The sequence below is a fragment of the Girardinichthys multiradiatus genome, chromosome 11 (genome assembly GCF_021462225.1).
Source record: "Girardinichthys multiradiatus isolate DD_20200921_A chromosome 11, DD_fGirMul_XY1, whole genome shotgun sequence".
Lineage (NCBI taxonomy): Eukaryota > Metazoa > Chordata > Actinopteri > Cyprinodontiformes > Goodeidae > Girardinichthys > Girardinichthys multiradiatus.
The window spans coordinates 16,635,240-16,654,525 of NC_061804.1; the positions used below are offsets into that span (position 1 = coordinate 16,635,240).

At 37.5% G+C, this 19,286-nt stretch overlaps 1 protein-coding gene across 8 annotated transcripts in view; it reads right to left on the bottom strand.

Moving 5' to 3' along the window:
• Nucleotides 1-802: 802 nt before the first annotated feature.
• The window catches only part of LOC124876663 (glucocorticoid receptor-like), an 87,400-nt gene continuing 68,916 nt past the window's right edge, over nt 803-19,286 (bottom strand). For 5 of the 8 annotated variants that reach the window (XM_047379614.1, XM_047379613.1, XM_047379610.1 and 2 more), the window contains 5 exons: nt 15,871-16,143; nt 12,596-12,740; nt 10,535-10,665; nt 2,503-2,660; nt 803-1,506 (listed from right to left, as the gene is read on the bottom strand). In XM_047379614.1, the coding sequence (XP_047235570.1) occupies nt 1,354-1,506; nt 2,503-2,660; nt 10,535-10,665; nt 12,596-12,740; nt 15,871-16,143 (860 nt within the window). In that variant the 3' untranslated portion in view covers nt 803-1,353. Of the gene's footprint in view, nt 2,342-2,502; nt 2,661-10,534; nt 10,666-12,595; nt 12,741-15,870; nt 16,144-19,286 lie in introns of all 8 variants that reach the window. The other 3 variants (XR_007040350.1, XM_047379615.1, XM_047379616.1) reach the window with 3 other exon arrangements.

Sequence of the window (19,286 nt, forward strand, 5' to 3'; positions counted from 1 at the left end):
GCCATTTAAAAAAGCAACAAGCATGAGTGTGAAAACAGCTGGCAGGGCAGTTTTTTAAGCCAGGTTGGCTTGAAGTTTTGTGGATATCGGTCACATAATATAACATAAACTGGATATTTTCATGTTTTTGCAAACTCAATTTGATCGAAATTTCTAAAATTTATCTAAAAAGAAAAATTGCAACTATTTGCAAACATCCACCATTTGACAGGAATGTGCAGTCTTTCTGAGCTCAGATCAAAAACGTTTTGAATTGCATCGAATTTCTAGGTATTAGTGGCTGCATCTGCAATGCAGTTACAAAAAAGTGAAGTATTAAGACAATACTTCATTTTTTACAACACAAGGAGAAAACAAATTGTATATTTAACTGTAATATACTAGTTCTTTGCACTTCTTAAGACCTGAACATGAGCATAATAACATTCCAAGCTGCAGGGTTAACTTTGTTCCATGCACATCTGCACATCAGAACAGAGAGGACGTCCAACTTAAAAAATACCCAAAAATTCTAGCTTCAAAGAGAAAACAGACAGAGCCAGCTTGGGCAAACTAAAACCAGGCAAAAATATGACAGAAAAAACAAAGATGAGTCTAAAAAGGATGGCTATGTTAAGCATAAAAACTAAAAGGCACTAGTTTTCCCTCAGATACATCCTGTGTAAACATGTTTCAGCTCGTACTGAATGTGACGGCTGGTGTGAGCTCTGAATGCGTGATCGGCGATGTGCATCTCCATAAAAACACACAAAGAGGGACCCTCAAGCTGCTCTGTTTTTCTTCCATTGGTCAAGAAAATATGTTAGATTAATTTCCATTTTTATTTTGTGTCCTTGAGTCCAGAAGAACAAAGTTATTTTACATCGAGGTATGCATTCAGCTCCAGAGTGTCCTCTTCGTCTCCAGACCGAGACCAACATTCTCGGCGCAGAGAGTCAGAGCAGACGAACACCAGGCAGGAGCGGATCGAGCTGGCCGGCATCAGTGTGAGGAAATGGTTTTAGTGATGGAGGCCGGAGAGAGTAAGAGGCAAAAAAGACATCTTTAGAAACATTAAATGTCTGAGGTCAGGAGGTGATGGGTTGAGAAAAACAGACAGATGATCAAAAAACATTCAATTTCTTGGTGAGCCAAGAGACTGTGCTACAGTCAGTGGTAGCAGTTCTGAGGCCGTATGTAATTTCTTAGATTAGACTGAATAGGCTTGGGCTGTAGGGGTCAAGCTGAATTCTCAAAAAGAAAACAAAAACAAGAAACTGGACCAGACTAATAGGGGAAGGCAGAATACGGAACTCGTGCAGAAGGGCCCGAAGCAGAGTGGGATTTAAGGCATTGATTCACAGTTTAAGGCCATCACTTCTGATGAAACAGCAGAGGTTTGACGCTCCCGTCTTTGAATTTTGGTATCTGGTTGGTGATGATCTCCGTCAGCATCTCTGGGAATTCCACGCTGAGGGTCTTATTGACGAAGGTGTAGTAGCAGATCTGCAGGAGACCCTCAACCATCTGGAATGAGACGGAGAGTTCAATAAGAATATTTCTGTGAAGCCGTTTTCATATAGCTGGATTATTTTCAAAGCAGCCGCAGGTTAACATAAGGTGTGCTGTAAGGAACAGGATTTCAGATGAGCTACAAGGGGTTTTGGTAGATTTAAAAGGAACATAAACCACCCATTTAAAAAAAGACGTTAGAAATATGTCAAGAATGTGAATCCAAAAGCTAAGTTTTTTTACCCTATGCTTAATGAAATACATAAAGTTTTCATAACTACAGTTAATCTTGAAATACGTATTGTAGCATATTTCAAAAAGTGGTAAAAATCTATTTTTTAACCTACAATAACTCTTTAATCCAGTTAAATTAAATTTATCCTGAAATCAATGCATGGTCAGATTGGATTCAGGTATGAGAAGCTGTGAAATTTATCTTGACTGTGTTTCATACAAAAATTGGTTAGAAGGTACCAAAATCCAAAGATGCTGTTATTAAAGAAGAGACACTCATTAAAAAAAGAGATAAAAAGGGGGGCGCAGCTCGTGACATAGCACGCGACCTTTGTGAGGAGGCCTTAGTCTTCGGCACCGCCGCCCGGGTTCCAGCTGCGACCTCTGACCCCAGAGGGTTGCGCAGAGTGTCTTTCCCCCTCTCTCAACCCCACTTCTTGTCTGTCTACTTCAGAAAAAAACCCAACGAAAATCAAGGCCATTAGTGCTGCAAAAAAAAAAGGAATAAAAAACTGAAATTAATTAAGTAACTTTTTTGTGGAAGTTTTCTTACTTTTGGCCTGTTATTACATTATTCAAGCAGTAACCCCACCAATTAGCTTATATGAAGCAGACTCTGAGGAGGAAATAAAGGTTGTGATTACTGCTCTCAAGACACGGTGGTGTGAAAAATTATTTGCTCACATACAGATTCCCTGGCTTTGGTTTCAGACTTTTTCTTCTCAGATCAATTAGACAGCAGAACAAATCATGAGTAGATGTTAGTTTATTTCAAACCTCCTGCATGGAGTCCAGTAGCTTAGTTAGCTGGTAGAACCGCTGCCAGTTCTGGCTGGCGTTCTCCTCTCGCTTGACGATGGCCTTCCCCAGCTCCTTGATGTACGTCATCCTGATCTCATCAAAAACCGCCTGGCTCTTCAGGCCTTCTTTTGGTACTGCACACATGGAACGAAAAACAAACAAACAAAGAAACACAGAGATGAATGAGGGTGTAGCTTAGTTGGCGATAAAAACAATCTTCAGATAAAACCAAGAATGGTGATACAAGATTTCTTTAGACTTTATTTCTTTCCTCTCCAGTTTAGAGAACTCTGAGTCGGTGAGGAGATGGAGCAAAAACAGTGTCAGTTTTTTGTCACACTTGATGTTCAAGGTTGCTTAAAGCCTTGATAAGAAAGGAGTCACGATTCAGAAGAACACAACACTATAAGCCAAGCTGTGCTCAGAAGAAGATGGTACATAAACCCTCAAAAATCTGACAGTTCTTCCAGGCTGAATAATATTGATAATAATATTTGTTGGGACCCACAGCCATGAGTTACAACAGGAAATGCGGTATGGACTTTTTTGGAACTTTCAAAATAAATTGCATTAACCTACTTCCGGCATAACTTAGGAATTGGGGGTAACATCGAACTTCCCATGATGCCACTGTCCACATAAAACCCCACTTCCCCCACAAGTCTTTCTCTACCATCCGGACTCTGTGCGGACTCTGTGTATTCATTCATAAAATGGAGATTAAGGTATAAGCATTGAATAACTTTCTCTCTGAAGACTGCAGAAGCAAACTGTGTTCCAGAGTTCCCTGCAGAGACACTGTCTCTACGAAGCCGAGTCTGAAGGAAAGACAACGGCCCCGCATCACCGTGGTTACGGTAACGTGCAGTTGGTCAGCGGACAGAACGAGCCGTTTTCCAGCCACTGCTCCGGAGGTTAGCTGGAAGCTAACCGTTTGTTGACTGTGGACGTTTCTTCAAACTTCATTGTCGCCCGGACAACTCCTCAACATGTTCATAAGAGGTTAGGTTTGGGCAGAATAATAGTGAAGGATTTAAATTGAAATGATCTAAACGTTTTTCATTTTATGAAGTTTGGTTTTGTTTGGGTTTAATTCAGCTATCCTGTTGCTAGCAAAATATCTGCAGCACACGTGTTCAGTTTTGTGTTCTTTTTTAAAATAAAGACAAACTTTACTTGAAGGGTGATTTTAAACAAGATTGATCATAACACGCCATCCGCGCTTATGCATTTTAACCCGTTTCTTGACAGTATTTTTAAAGGTGTGTGTTTGATTCTGGTGCTAAGCTATCAGCCTCTTTTATTAGCTTCAACTGCTAACAGGTAAGGACTGTGCTTGCTGCCAAATAATATTTACCCAGAAAGGTTTAGTTTTCAATCCAGTAAATAATGTGTCCCTAACATCATTTTACTAAATTTGATAAGTAAGTAAACACCATTAAGCCCCATTTCTCCAGAAAGATTTGGCTCTTTTCCAAAATATTTCCTTTAATATTTTACCACTTCCTTAATAATATTTCTTTGAATATTATTTTAATAAGTAAAGGCAGCTAATGAGACACCGTTGAAAATTAGTCTTCCAGAAGGTTAGTTTTATTCAGCAGATCATATCATTATTTTATTAAAATAATATTTTATCTGATCTTGCATTGTGAATGGTTGTCTAAATGTTTGCTGATTATTGCCTAAGTTAGTTCCAAGACTAAATTAACTTCACTTCCAGATTCTTCAAGATAATCCTTGGTTCTCAAACATAAATAACATTGCATGGTAATGTTGCATCACTCTTTCGATCATGGTTTTCAATCATCTTTAATCAACTTGTTTATATTGTACATAGCCCATTAGTCTTCGTTTTTCTTTAATTCTGCTTGGTAGTTTAGTTGGATTGTTTTAGCATAGTAAAGAGTTTGTTGATTGAAATATGTTTGACTTTGAGTTGACTTATTTTTGTTAATAAATTCTTGTATTTTAAGAAATTGTGAGAATTCATTCCATGTGTTTGCAGAGTTTTTGCTGTTCAATTATGTTAGATCTCGTCTCACACCGTTCTATTTTGTCCTAATACCATCGCCTCACTGGGCTCCGGCACCTGGACTCCACAGGAACCTACGCCAGGATCCTGTTTGTGGATTTCAGCTCTGCCTTCAACACCATCGTCCCAGCTCTGCTCCAGGAGAATATCTCCCAACTGAGTGTGCCCGACTCCACCTGTAGGTGGATCAATGACTTCCTGTCTGACAGGAAGCAGCGCGTGAGGCTGGGGAAGCACATCTCTGACTCCCTGACCATCAGCACCGGTTCCCCCCAAGGCTGTGTTCTCTCTCCTCTGCTCCTCTCCCTGTACACCAACAGCTGCACCTCCAGTCACCAGTCTGTCAAGCTTCTGAAGTTTGCAGATGACACCACCCTGATCGGACTCATCTTTGATGGTGACGAGTCCGCGTACAGATGGGAGGTGGACCATCTGTTGGACTGGTGCAGCCAGAACAACCTTGAGCTCAACGCTCTAAAGACAGTGGAGATGGTTGTGGACTTCAGGCAGATCCCAGCCCCACCTGCCCCCATCACCCTCTGTGACTCTACAATTGACACTGTGGAATCTTTCCGCTTCCTGGGAACCATCATCTCCCAGGATCTCAAGTGGGAGCCAAACATCAGCTCCCTCATCAAGAAAGCCCAGCAGAGGATGTTCTTCCTGCGGCAGCTGAAGAAATTCAACCTGCCAAAGACTATGATGGTGCACTTCTACACAGCCATCATTGAGTCCATCCTCACCTCCTCCATCACCATCTGGTACGCCGCTGCTACAGCCAAGGATAAGGGCAGGCTGCAGCGTGTCATTCGGTCTGCTGAGAAGGTGATTGGCTGCAGTCTACTGTCGCTCCAGGAACTGTACACCTCCAGGACCCTGAAGCAGGCAGGGAAGATTCTGGATGATCCCTCCCACCCCGGTCACAGACTCTTTGAAACTCTCCCTTCAGGCAGGAGGCTGCGGTCCATCCGGACCAAAACCTCACGCCAAAAGAACAGTTTTTTCCCATCTGCCACCAGCCTGGTTAACAAAGCCCGGAAACCACCCTGACACTCTCCCTTTTCCCCACACCCCCCTTTTTTGCTGACAGGACACCTGTAACCTGCAACTCTATGCGTTACATTAACGCTCAGCTTAGACTCCTGCTTTACTTGCACTGCCATACTTGCACACTGATCACCTGCACTGTTGTATTGCTCTCGCACCCAATACTGCTCTATATTTACTCTCACTCACTTAAAACTGTGCACATATATTTATATTATATTGTATATATGTTTATACCGTTTAATTTGTACTGTATTGCACCGACTACGCCAAAACAAATTCCTTGTATGTCCAAAAACATACTTGGCAATAAAGCTTTTCTGATTCCGATCCACAGGACAACAGACCGAAATATGATTTGATAAAATATTAAAATATTATAAAATAATATTCTCAGATTCATAATCACAACAATATTGATAATACAATAATGATTAAACTAAAGCTATGTAAAAGGATTATCAATTTTGAAAAAAAAAATGTCTATCATGTTTATATATAAAAAAAAAAAATGGAACAAATGGCATGTTAAAAATTGTTATACTCTTCTCAATAGCGAGAAAATCTTCTAAAAATACAAAAATTTTAATATCTCTAAAAAGCATTAGAGCAATCCAACTCTTTAACTGTAAAATAAAAAGCTCATTTTTATTATTTGACGGGCTAATCGCCAGTCAGAGCAGATCCAGGTGAAATTTGCTAACTGATTGGTACATCACTAATTATAACAGACAACACTGCTGTCACTTGCAATGCCAGCTTCACTGATGTAATACCACATCATCATGGGACATGCCTGCCTCGAATGCTGTGCTCTAAACAACCAGAAAAGTTCTAAAATCAATTTTATATGTGAGGACTGACTGTACATCTGTCTGTTTTAGGGTCCAATTATATCGACACCCTGACAACCAACCAACTGTGCCAACTTTAAACTGCGAGGGAATGGAGAACAGCAAATGTTGATTGCCCTTAAAATTTACCCTTTTTTCTTTGCGCTGATGAAATATGAAAATCCTGCTCACTGTTTAACCGTATGAATAAATCAATGGAACCCTTAACACTCTGCTATGCGGCAAAACGCTCATAAAAAGCTACAGTCACATGCTGAGGTTATGGAAAGAGAGATACAGGCTGATTTACCTAATCTCATGTATTAGAGACACTGCGGCGCTATCGGGACTTTTGGTGTGCAGGTTGTGACACATAGAGGCGATTTTGTTGTTTTGCTCTCCACCTAGGATCATTTCCTATCTTTTATCTAAATTTTCTTAGTTTTTGATATTTCAGAGAACTTCATGTGGTTTTAGAAAATGCTACAATGGCCTGGTTGAAATGAATAGTGTTTTCAAGTATTTATATTCCTACAACCTTTTACATTTCACCTAATTACATCTACAACCTTTAGTGTATTTTATTGGGATTTTATGTGAACAAAAAAGGTTCATAATTCTGCAATTTTACTTGGTCTTTTTAAATAAAATATGTAATACAAGCATTTCAAAAGTCAGCTACTTAGTAAATAGATTTCACCTGTGTGTAATTTAATCTGTGTCTAAATACAGCCACCCTGCAAAGTCCTTGGAAGTTTGTTAAAGAACATTAGTGAACAATCAGCAGCATGAAGACCAAGAGACAGATCAGAAAGGTCAGCGATGAAGTTGGGAGACGATTAAAGCCATCCACGAAACGCTCGGCAAGGAGAGCATTAATCAGTAAAGCAGCCAAAAGGGCCTTTGGAGAGGCTGCAGAGATCGACAACTCAGGTGGGAGAATCTGTTGACAACTATTAGGACTCCACAAATATGTCCTTCATGGATGAGTGGCTAGGTAAATGCCAGTGTTGAAGAAAGCCATAATAAGCCCTGGTAACACTTTGCCACAAGCAATGTAGGGGTCACAGCAAACATGTCGAAGAAATTGCTGTGGTCAGAGCAGACCACCTTTAAAGTTCTAACACTGAAAATAATTCCCATGGTAAAATACGGTGGGCGCAGCATTATGCTGTGGAGATACTTTTCTTCAACGGGAAGACAGGGAAGGAGGTCATGATTGATGGGAAGATGGGTTCGGCTAAATGAAGGGTTATCCTTTTAGAGGCCACAAAAGACTTGAGACTGGGGTGGAGGTTCACCTTCCTGCTACAATGAACTGCTTTAGATCAAACCGTAACTCTTTGTTCAAATGGCACAGTCAAAGTCAAGACTCAAAGCCAGTTGAGACCTGTGGGCAAGCATTAAAAATAATGTGTACAGGTACTCTCAATACAATCTGAACAAGCCCGATAGAGAAATACACCAAAAGACAACGTTCTGCAAACTACTAAGAAAGGCTGAATATAAATGCAAACCACACTTTTCAGAATTTTCTTTCTAATTAGCATTTTTTCTAATATGCATTATGTTCTATGAGATAAAATCTTATTTAAACATATTCAACATTGCAACTGTAATCTGACAGAAAGTGAAGGAGCTCGACAGGTATGAAGAGCTTTGCAAGACACAGTATAAGGTCAACATGCTCCTCTGCCTTTAACTAATAGAACAAATAAAATGGTTCATGGATGGCTTCAGTTTTGACAAATGCTCCTCAGAAGTTATTAAATGGGCTCCTACCAAAGCTGTCCTGACCTGATAGTTTCTCCATCACTGTGGGGAACAGCTAGAAATAGGTACAGAAATTGTACCTTTGCTCAGTATGGAAATGTAATCTCCTCTGCAGGATGGGCAAATTCCCTCTCAAGACTACAATCTTCGCCGAATGTCAAAGAAATACCTAGAAAGAACGCTCGCTTTCTCTGCAGGTTTACATAAAAAAGGAAAAATGACCATTTATCAGTGTTTTCTAGTGTGAAGAATAACCAGAGGAGATGGTACATCCAACAATTTTAACATTTTCTCCTCAAAAAGAAAGTTGCTGACCACTTACATTTTACTCCAGTTTAGTTAAAGCATGTTCCCTAATTTACAATATTTTAAACAACTACTCAAATCCATTCAGACACAATTAAGACTGCATGAATTATTCTGCTGAATCCAATTTATCAGACACCAGAACATTCAAAGCTGGGAAATTAGACTTTCTTATAATGAGTTTTTTGCACGATGAGCTCTTATTTTGGTTATTTTTGATGATTATATAAGTTAGACAGCAGCCTGTAATTTATCTCCTCAGGAAGGAAACAAAATCACCTCCTTCTTAACCTCTTGTATTCTTTTTGTCAAAGCGAGGAAATTAGGTGTCTTTAGGGAAATCACTTTTGAAAAACGAACATAAAAAATTCACAAAATAAAGCGTCTGATTTTAACATTTGCCATTTTTAAAGATCATGTCAGATAAAAATAAATGTCAAGCTTCTTCCAAAATACCTTTATGACCTTGGTACAAAAAATAAAAGCAAAGCAGCCTCTGTTTCCTTTACAAAAAATAAAAATACAAAACAAAACTTAATTAAATTAAATTTAACTGCCAAAGGGAAAAAACTCCACTATAAAACCCCTTTAATATCCATACTATTGTTTCAACAAAGATAAAACGCATGATTAAACCAAAAAAAAATCACCAAGTGCTTGATCAGTGCTTGAAAAGTTCAACACAGTTTCTAATTTCTGAAAGGAAAGAAATGGCCAAAATGAACATTTACTGATACCAGTTAATAAGAAATGCCTGCATAGCAACAAATAAACCATGGCTTTTGTCAGAGGACCACTGCGAAACGTCAGTTAGAATTTCAAAAATATTGTTACTTTGTATGGTGTGACTCACGAGGCTTAGAAAAATCCCATCAAACAGCCACCAGCCCACAACAAAAATTATTCAGTAAGTTCAAATCAGTGTTCTGCAGATAAAATTATTAATTCTGAGTAAACAAGGTTGTTCTTTTAGTATTAAAACTCTGAAAACAAAGGGCTTTAACCCCACCTATGCAACTGTCTATGCTGCATTTTAATCTAGAGAAATCAAGCGCTCATTTGTTCATTTTCAGCTGGTCCATCTGCTTGTGGTACTGTGGGACTACAAGGGATAGTTTTAATTTATGAGGCAGTTTGTTCTCCCTTCTTCATGTCATAGCTTATTGTGACAACCTGTAAGGTATTAGATGTATCAACTAAAGCAGGTGTTCAAATCTTTGATTTGTTCATTTAAGTTCATTTCATTTCATTTTATGTCATTAAGTTATGCTTTATAGAAGAAGCCTCAGTTTTGAACCCTTCAATTCAGTTCATTGCAAGAAATGTTTACTCCTTCATTACCTTGCTTATAAATGTTTAAATATCGGTCAACATTTTTCAGCGACAATAAATTATCTAAAAGATTTATGAATCTGAACGTGTTTTATTTGCTAGACATTTAAAACGCAGTTATGTACAGGATAATCTTAAAATTAGAATATCATTGAAAAGTCTCTGTTATTTAAGTAATTCAATTTGAAAGTGTAATGAATATATGAATTCAGTACACACAGAAGGATATATTTTAAGCGCTGAAATCTGTTAAATTTAAATCATTATGGATAGTGGATTTCAGTTTTTTGAAAAATCGGTTTAAAAAAAATCAGAAATATTACATAACCTCTTCCATATTCTCAAACGGGTTTTACTCCAGTGCTCTCAAGGTTATCCCTGTTGCCTTTTTCAATCATACCTTTTCCTTCTAAAAATCTTTTATTTTTTCTATTAGTCTTATTTGGTATTTGAATTTTCTGGGAAAACACTGTGTGAAACCATTATAGATAACGAACTATAAAATATACTTATGGTCAATTTGAGTGATTAAAAATTAGGGATGTTTATTAGCATAACCTTTCCCCTTTTATATTTACTTTGATTTATTTACAGAAGAGCAGTGTTGAGCAGGATATGTAGCAAAATCAAAAACTTTTTTCTATTACAATTGTATACAGGGCTACTAAAAGTGTTTTATTACCTGTACTGAGCAGTAACAGGACCTTCATGCAGAGGTACTCATCATAGGACACCTGCAGTCGGACAAACTCATTGCAGATCTTCAGCATCTGCTCGCACTGGTCGCCCATTAAAGGCAGCTTCATGCGCTCTCTGGAACAGGACAAAAAATGTAAAATTGATAATTGGAGAACAGGTGGAACACAGACAAACAATTTCAGTTTCAGCATTAAGGGTTTTCACTGCTCCGTTAATTCTTTCCTCATAATGAAAAGTCCTGAAAGAATACTGGGTAGGGATGGATTTTCCCACCATACTTGTACGCAAATACCACACAATAATAATTTATCAGCAATGAATGAAATGGCACTGTTCTTTTTCTTGTTATAGATTTTGAAGTAAAGCAGTTATATGTGATCATATGCCCCTAAAGCACAGTGCCTTACAAAACATTACAGTTATAGACCACGACCAAGTAGAACATCACTGTTAAGTAGGAAAAAAAAAAAGACATGAGGTTTTTACATATTTCTTTTCACAAATCAAAATCTAAAAAGTGATGAGAGCATAGCTTGCACAACCACCTTTTGCTGCAATTACAGCAGTAAGTCTGTTGAGCTACTGCATGTCTCTACCAGCTTTACGCATCTGGAGGATGAAACCTCTGCCCCTTTTTCTTTGCTAATTAGTTAAAACTCTGTCAGATTGGATGGAGAGTGTCTGTGAACATCAGAGTTTGCAATCTTGCTACAGATAAATTAGGTTGGGGTCTGTACTTTGGACGATTCTAATACATAACTTCACTTTGATCTGAACCATTTTGTTGTAGATCTGGCTGTATGTTTAGGTTCCCTGACCTCCACCCAGTCTCAAGTGTTTTGCTGTCTTTAACAGATTTTCTTTCAAGATTGCCCTGTTTAGTAGGAGAAGGAACTGAGCATGACATCTATCCTCTCGTCGACTCTGACCAGCTACCCTACCCTTGCTTAAGAAAAGCATCCCCACAGCATGATGCTGCTACTACCATGTTTTACAATAGGCTTGCTGTGCTTTCCCCCTATAGCGGTTTACCTGAAGGTGAGCAAAGTTCAATTTTAATCTCATCTGACCAGAGCATCTTTTGCCAGATGAATGCTGTATCCTTGTAACACTCTGCAAATGGGCATTTTTATTGCTTTCTTTTTTTTGATTCAACAATCATGCTACTCTTCCATACAGGCCAGATTTGTGGATGGTGTAGTTGTCATATCAACTGACTCTTCCACCTGGGCTGTCAATCTTTGTAGATCTTTAGAGCTATCATGTGCCTATTGGTTACTTCTCTGATTAATGCTTTCCTCGTCCAGCTTGGAAGCTTAAGTGAATGGCCATATTTTGGTTGCCTTGTGCCATACTCTTTTCACTGTTCAATGATGGGTTGTACAGTGCTCAGTGAGATGTTCAAAGCTTGGGATATTTTATAAGCCAGCCATCATTTAAAGCTTATCAATGGTTTTCTAATGTTCTCCTGTGAGGCCATCAAGGAACAACTGATAGATTAAATTACTCACAACTAGAATTACTACATATGTCTTCTGGATTTTATTTAAGAATAAAAACGGCAAAAGGGGCTGAAATTGATGCACAACAGACTTAAGATATTCCTTCAACTTGGAATAATCATTTTTAACTAAAAACAATTATGTATTATTAAGATATATAGTTTTTTTTTTCTCTGTTACATCTAGAATAGAGTCAAGTTGACTGCTAATTGCTACTTCAACTCTTCAGGTGGCCTGATTTTCTCCTCGCCCCCCTCTAGCTCCGACCATAAAACACTGACCCCTTATGGAAGGTATGCTACCTCTCAAAAACATCCCAAACTACTCCTCTAAAGCTCCACATATTGTGGGATTTAAAAAAATGTTAATCCTCAGCCAACAGGTGGTTTATTTCAACAGACTTTACGACCGTGTTTATATACTAACTGAGCCGATGAGCCCAGCCTTATAGTGAGACTGTCACCCTGAAACCAAAATCACATCTATCCGATAAACTTTATTGCTGAGAGAAGAGTTTAAGCATTCAGATGTTTGATACGCACTCATTTATGACGAGATCTGGGGCAAAGCAGAGCATTGTGCCGTCACACTGTTCAAAGGACCTCCAACCAAGGCTGAAGGACATGAGGAAGAGCCAGGAGCACTGCAGCAACGTCATCTGGTCATCAAGGTGCAGGTTACGGAAGCCTGAGAGAGACAGATAAACTGTTAGCTATAAAGACATAAAGATCAGAAACACGCAGATAAAGTGGACCCTTGAACACAGCATATTCATTTTAACAAAATACATTTAAAAAATATAACATTTTTCAGTTTTGCACTTCATTTAATTTTCTTTTCGAAATATTTAGCAATATTTTATAGAGTGGCCCATATTTTACAGTGTAAGAATGTATAATTTCAACAAAGTTCTGTTGAAATAGCAATAAATTATTAGGATTATATTGCATTTTATATTGCAACACCTGTTTGATAAGCAGTCGGTGACTACCGTAATTTTGCAGCCTGTTCCACTCCAAAAGTTCTGCAAAACTTAAAATCAAAAGTAAATATGAAAACAAAAATAAACAAATAAAAAAAACAGCAATGATGGAAATAATTCCAAAAACAATCAAATTAAATATTTACCAATAATGACTTAAATACAACATTAAAATAATTCAGCATTTTAGTTAATAAAATTGCAAGAGAGTCAACTCTGACTCTCTTGCTTGTTTGAGTCTGTCGAGTGAACTGAAAATTACCACCAATTCATCCCATAAATTACATTTTGTAAGCAGTTAAAAACTATTTTAGTTCATACCAACAAACCCCGCCTCCCGCCCGTAGACTCCTGGAGATAGGCACCCGCTTCCTCGCAACCCACCATGGAAAGCAGTAGAAAATGACTGACTAATTATGCCCCTTCAGGAAAGTGGCATTGTGGGTGATGTGGTTTTGAGCAGTTTCAGAAAGTAGTCTAAAGTTTACTCTGGAAAGATTCCTGCATAAAATTTTAGGTTATTTTATGTGTTTATTTGAATGTTTTTTTAAAGTTACTTCCTGCTATATTCATCTTTTATATCAAGAATCATATATTTCTGTATTTATTTTGGGTTTTGCAAGGTTAGTCTAAAACACCGGAGTACTGCAGTTTAATAGTTTCCATTCTATCAAAATGACAATCTTAAGACTTCACGTGAAAAGTCTTATCACATATATTTCCTTCAAAGAGCCCCCACCCCCCTCTCTGAGATCATCTAGCAGGCTGCTGACACAAAAAACACTGAAAACCTAGAGATCTGAGGGCAGATTTTGTCTCTGGTACTAACCCACAAAGACACATCACATTTAAACAAAAAATAGTTTGGTCCTATGTTTTTCTAAAGGTTTGATCTGGAAAAAAACTATTTTAAATTTGGGAGACTTTAAGAGATCATCAGGTCATGTGCCTTTTTTTCATGACCATGGTTAGGTTGATTTAAAAACAGAGCATGATAGCCATGAAATCTTAAAAATCTATTACTAATGACATTAACAGCATGATAAAGGAATGTTTTAACTAATTCTCTGAGACGCTTTGAAATGAAGAACAAAAAGATAACTAACAAGGATACATATTATAGTGAAATATGAATGTTTTTATGTTTGACAGAATACATTAGAGGATGTAAAGCATCAATTCAATCCCAAAATATAAGCTCACATATCATTCACATTTATTGCACACGGAGTGACATATTTCAGTTCTATGTATGCCCTCAATACTTTAATTGAATTGCATGAATTGTTAACGGTATCACAGAACCCAGATTGCTTTGATAGTGACTTTCATCACATCTGCTGGCTGTCTCATCTTCCTCTAGAAAATACTTCATAGATTCTTTATGGGTCAGGCCTGGTCATTCATCCAGGTACTGGTAGCTCTGGCAGTAAGGGCAAGTGCCAAGTTCTGCTGGAGAATTAAATCTGCATCTCCATAACGTTTTTCAGCAGGGGGAATAAAGAGGTGCTCTAAAACCTTTCTTGTATTTTTCAGACTTTATAAAACACAGCAGACCAACCATTTCTGCAACACCAGTAGATAACATGGCGCCCACAATCATTATGGACTGTGGGAACTTTACACTGGCATCAAAAAACTTGGATTGTTTGCCTCTCCAGTTTTTTTCCAGACTACAGAGCTTGATTTCCAAATTAAATGCAATCTTTCCCTTTATATAAAAAGAGGACTTTGGACCACTCAGGAACAGTTCACTCCTCTTTCTTTTTATCCCAAGAGTCAGACACTGCCGGCATTGTGTCTGGATCAGAGGTGGCTTAACAAAAGAAATGCGGCTGTTGGAGTATGTCTGTGTGCGTTGTCTCTTGAAGCACTGAAGCCAGTCACAGTCCATGACTCATGAAACTTCAAACTCTTGAATGGGCTTTGGTTGTTGGTGTGAATGTTTCTCTGCTACACTTTTTCCTTCCAGGCAACTTTCCAGTAATACCCATAGATAAATAGACTGTAAACGGGCATTCTCTTTAGAAATGACCTTTCGTGGCTAAGTAAAAATTGTTAGCAGTCATCCCTAAGTTCATTAAAATAAATCAATCCTTAAAATAAAATATGTACAAATATACTACTACATAATATTTTATGTAGGATCTATATATTATATTTACTATATACTAATCATAGATAGGAGTTCCACTTTTTGATCTGAATTATTTTAAATAAAACTGATGCACTGAGTCGGTGCTACATGTGAAAGCTTCACATTCATCTAGCTGCATTACAAGGCTTTATACATGAATCAATGTGCAGCGTTTTATATGTCCTAGAATAAATTTTTTTTTGTTTTTATGTGACACTCAAAAGATGTTTTCATCTGTTTATACTTATTTTACACTAATGACAAAGACCTGTAAACATCCTATTTATGTACATTTAAAGAGGAATTAACCTTGGGAAAGACCTCTTTACTATCAAAGTACTTTGAGTTAGCTGGGTTCTGAGAATAATGGTTAATTTATGAGCTACAGTTACTCTACGCTTCCATTCATCTGGTAGAAGCAACACGTTTTATCACGATGATGCTGAGAACCTATCTCTACTGCAGGGTAGAGGCATAACAAATATTTCTCGACATACAATCTAATCAATTAAGAAATGACTAAACGTAGAACCAGAATTGAATTAGCGAAGTGATAAAGCTCAACCATGACATACCTTCTGTATTTAAACAGTTACAAACAGCCCCAACATCTGGAGAGTCTAAAACAGCTTCATTTGAGCCTATATATGGAAGTGATCATCAAAACCCAATTTCAGGTGTGAAGAAGATTTCATTACCTGGCAGCGACTTGGCCCATTTGACGGCAGAGATGACCTGTTGACCTCCCAATCTGTTGAGGGTGCTCATGAGACGTGATGAGGTGTCCGGTAGCGTGCTGTCGTAGCCCGAGTAGACTATCTCCGGCTCGATGGCCTTCAGAACAGACAGCATGGTAGGAACGAGCTGGGGCATGCTTCTGGGTATGATGGCAACGGGCATGTTGCTGGCAGGTTCTGAGGGCCTGGCTGGCTGTTGCACTTTCATCTTGATAAGCTTCTTGTTTTTCCTGGCTAAGGGAAAATAAGAAAAAAAAAAAATCTAATAAAATCAAAATCTATTTCATCTACATATTATGCTTTAGAAACTCGCGAAAACAGAGCTTCTAAAATAAGATGCCGAAACGGAAATATAAAAAAATAAAAATCTATAAAAAACATGCAATTCATTTTATATTTAGCATCAAAATTGTGATGTTATCTTTCCTAATTTTTGATGTTTAAAAATTAATAATGGCAAACATCCAAAGCTTAACGTAATTAAGGTAACATCCTATTGTGTTCATTGAAAAGGTTCAAAATGCTAAACAAATTACAAGCCTCATTTTAAAATGTTACAGTACCACAGGTTTTATAAAAAAAAAATTTTTTGCCCTAACGCTGATGCCACTTTTTCATTAAAAAATAATGTTAAATATGTTGGTCCGGTCCATTAGCAGACACATTCCATGTAAAATGTGGATTGCAAAATGGAGCATGTAAAGTATAAAACACCATTTCATTTTTTTCCCACAGCATTAAAATAAAGGACTTCAAGGATCTCTGTGTATTGTTCAAGAGTGACATAAGATGGAGCCGAAGATTGATATAGATGGACTGGGGCCTCATCTGGAGATGCAGCTCTAGTCTGCAGATAAAGCTCTCGAGTTACTGCTCCGACTATGTTCTAACCCTCCCCTATGGTCAAAACATATGACTCATGAGTGAAAGAACAAGATCCTGATACAAACAACTGAAATTAACTACTCAGAACATACTTTAAAGGGACTACTCATCACCTCTGGCCTGGGAATACCCTTGACATTTCCCAGAATGAGCTGGAGAGTGTTGCTGTTTAAAAGGATGTCTGGATTCCATTCCTGAACCTTATCTTGGATAAACGGAAAGCAATGGATGGATGAAGTGTTTGTTTGCCTGAACTGCTATAAAATGTTTTACCCTGCATTACTTTTGCCTCAGATAGTACTTATACAATAAAACAGACCAACTCTGCAAATAACCACAAATTTCAATATGAATATCCATTTAATGCAACGGTATCAGTGCTATTAAAGATTATGAAACATTATTTGCATCAACTAATGAAGTTGTTTTATTTTAAATATAAGTTGACTTAATAAGGTAAGAATTTATTTTAGAACTTATTCTAGTCTGAATAGCTTTAAGTTTGAAGCTCCAAGGAGAACTTCTTGTGTCTCTAAAATAAGATTAACCTGTTTTCTATTCCAGGTAAAATACTGACTGCCTAAAACAACCCGATAGAACCCCATTTGAAAAATATCCTATCCCTCCATCTCCTGTCTGAAGAAATTAATACCCAATCTCAATCATACATGAATCGGTCCAAATTAAACATAACTTGGGCAATGATTGGGTGAATTTTACTACCAAAGGTACTAGAATTAGCTGTATTTATGTGGGAGTAAAGAACAGACTTTAACAAAAATCAGATGTGCATCTGCCTCTTTAAAAATAATTTTAAATTTGGGTGCTACTGCAGTTTACTCATGGCAATGGATATTTTGTGTGTGGACATGCTAATATTACAATCAAATGAGTTACTGTTCACATTTTAGAGTGATTAATGGAGAAAGAAAATTCAGTGGACATCTTGTAATGAATCTACGAACAAATCATTATACTGTAAAAATCAATAAAAGTGCAAATAAATACAACATTTAAATCTGTGTCAAGCCTCAACTCATCAATTTAATTTGGCCCTTTTTAAATCCTGTTTTAGCCTCTGGCTCCTGATAATGCAGTATTTGAAAATAAAAAGCATGAGGAATTTGGGTCAGGAAAGTCACTGCTTTCCAACCCTTCAAAGGTATGCATAAACACCAATAAAACTCCAACATCCTGGTTTTGCCATTTCGGAGTTTCTCAACATTATGCACTAGTTTATGCCCACGCTCTGTACATTATCTGGGCGACATTTTGACATATTCTGTAACTAAATTTGAAAAAAATATCAGATGTGGAGAGGTTATCACCAGAGAAAAAAAAAAAACAAGCTTTTCCTACTCTCTACCTTTTTTAATTTCCTCCCCTGGCGTTTCTATGGAAACAGTAAACCTTTCAGTACGAAGCCTGTCTGTTGATGTGCTGACGTCCATCAAATCCCACTTTCTGTCTTCCTGCCTCTCTTGCTGAATGCTGGTTTGTACAAAATACTGACAGCAATTTAATGTTCTAAAAGGAGCATATGCTTAAATAACAAAACATCCAGCTTCAAAGCAATCAAAGCAGCTGCTGTGTTGACCTGAATGACCTACACATTCAACCTTTTTAAATAATGTTGCCTAACTGAATGGTGGCAACAGGATTCCAACAAATATTTAAAATTTGATCAAGCTGTTTTATGTTTAATATTTCTTCAAACACAATAAATACCGCCACATTTACCCCAATCACACTCACAAACACGCAGACATTCATACACAGATCGGTAGGCAGCTTGAGGTTACGTGCTTTGCTCAGGGGCACGTTCACATGTGGTAGGAGGAAGCTGGAATCGAACCCACAACGCTTGGATTGCAAGATGACTACTCTTCCCACCGAGTCACAGTTACCTCACCAGAGCTCAACTTTGTAATGTTCAGTCTATAAAATAGATTTATAAATTCAACCAGTAGCAGTTAAGCTAGTGGTTGGATTTATAAATATATGAACAGTTTTGGTCTTAAAATAAGTGGATTAATAGATAAACTGTATGCAGTTTTGCAATTACACTTATTTAGTAGTTAATTGGTGTCGAAGTCTCACCTGCCAATTCAAATTTAGATCTATTATGATTTTTTATTTCATTCCTATAGCACATAAAAGAGGGGAAAAAAATATGCTGCAGATTCTTAGATAGAGATATGAGCTTTAAATCCAACTGAAAATTAAAGCATTAAAGCATAGAGTATACCCCAAACCTTTATCTGATTTTTATTCACTTTTATACTCAAAAAGTGTAACAGAGTAGTTCCAGGTTTATAGATCCAATAGTTTTGATGCATTTAATGAAGAGGAAAAAAAAACAAAATTTTTTTTTATTTAGAATTTGACCTGTCAATCCTGGAATAGAGCTGATCAAAGCAAACATTGGCCGAATCTGATCTCAGATCCTGTGATTGGTGCATCTCTAAAACCAGTCCCTGAAAGAAGTGGTT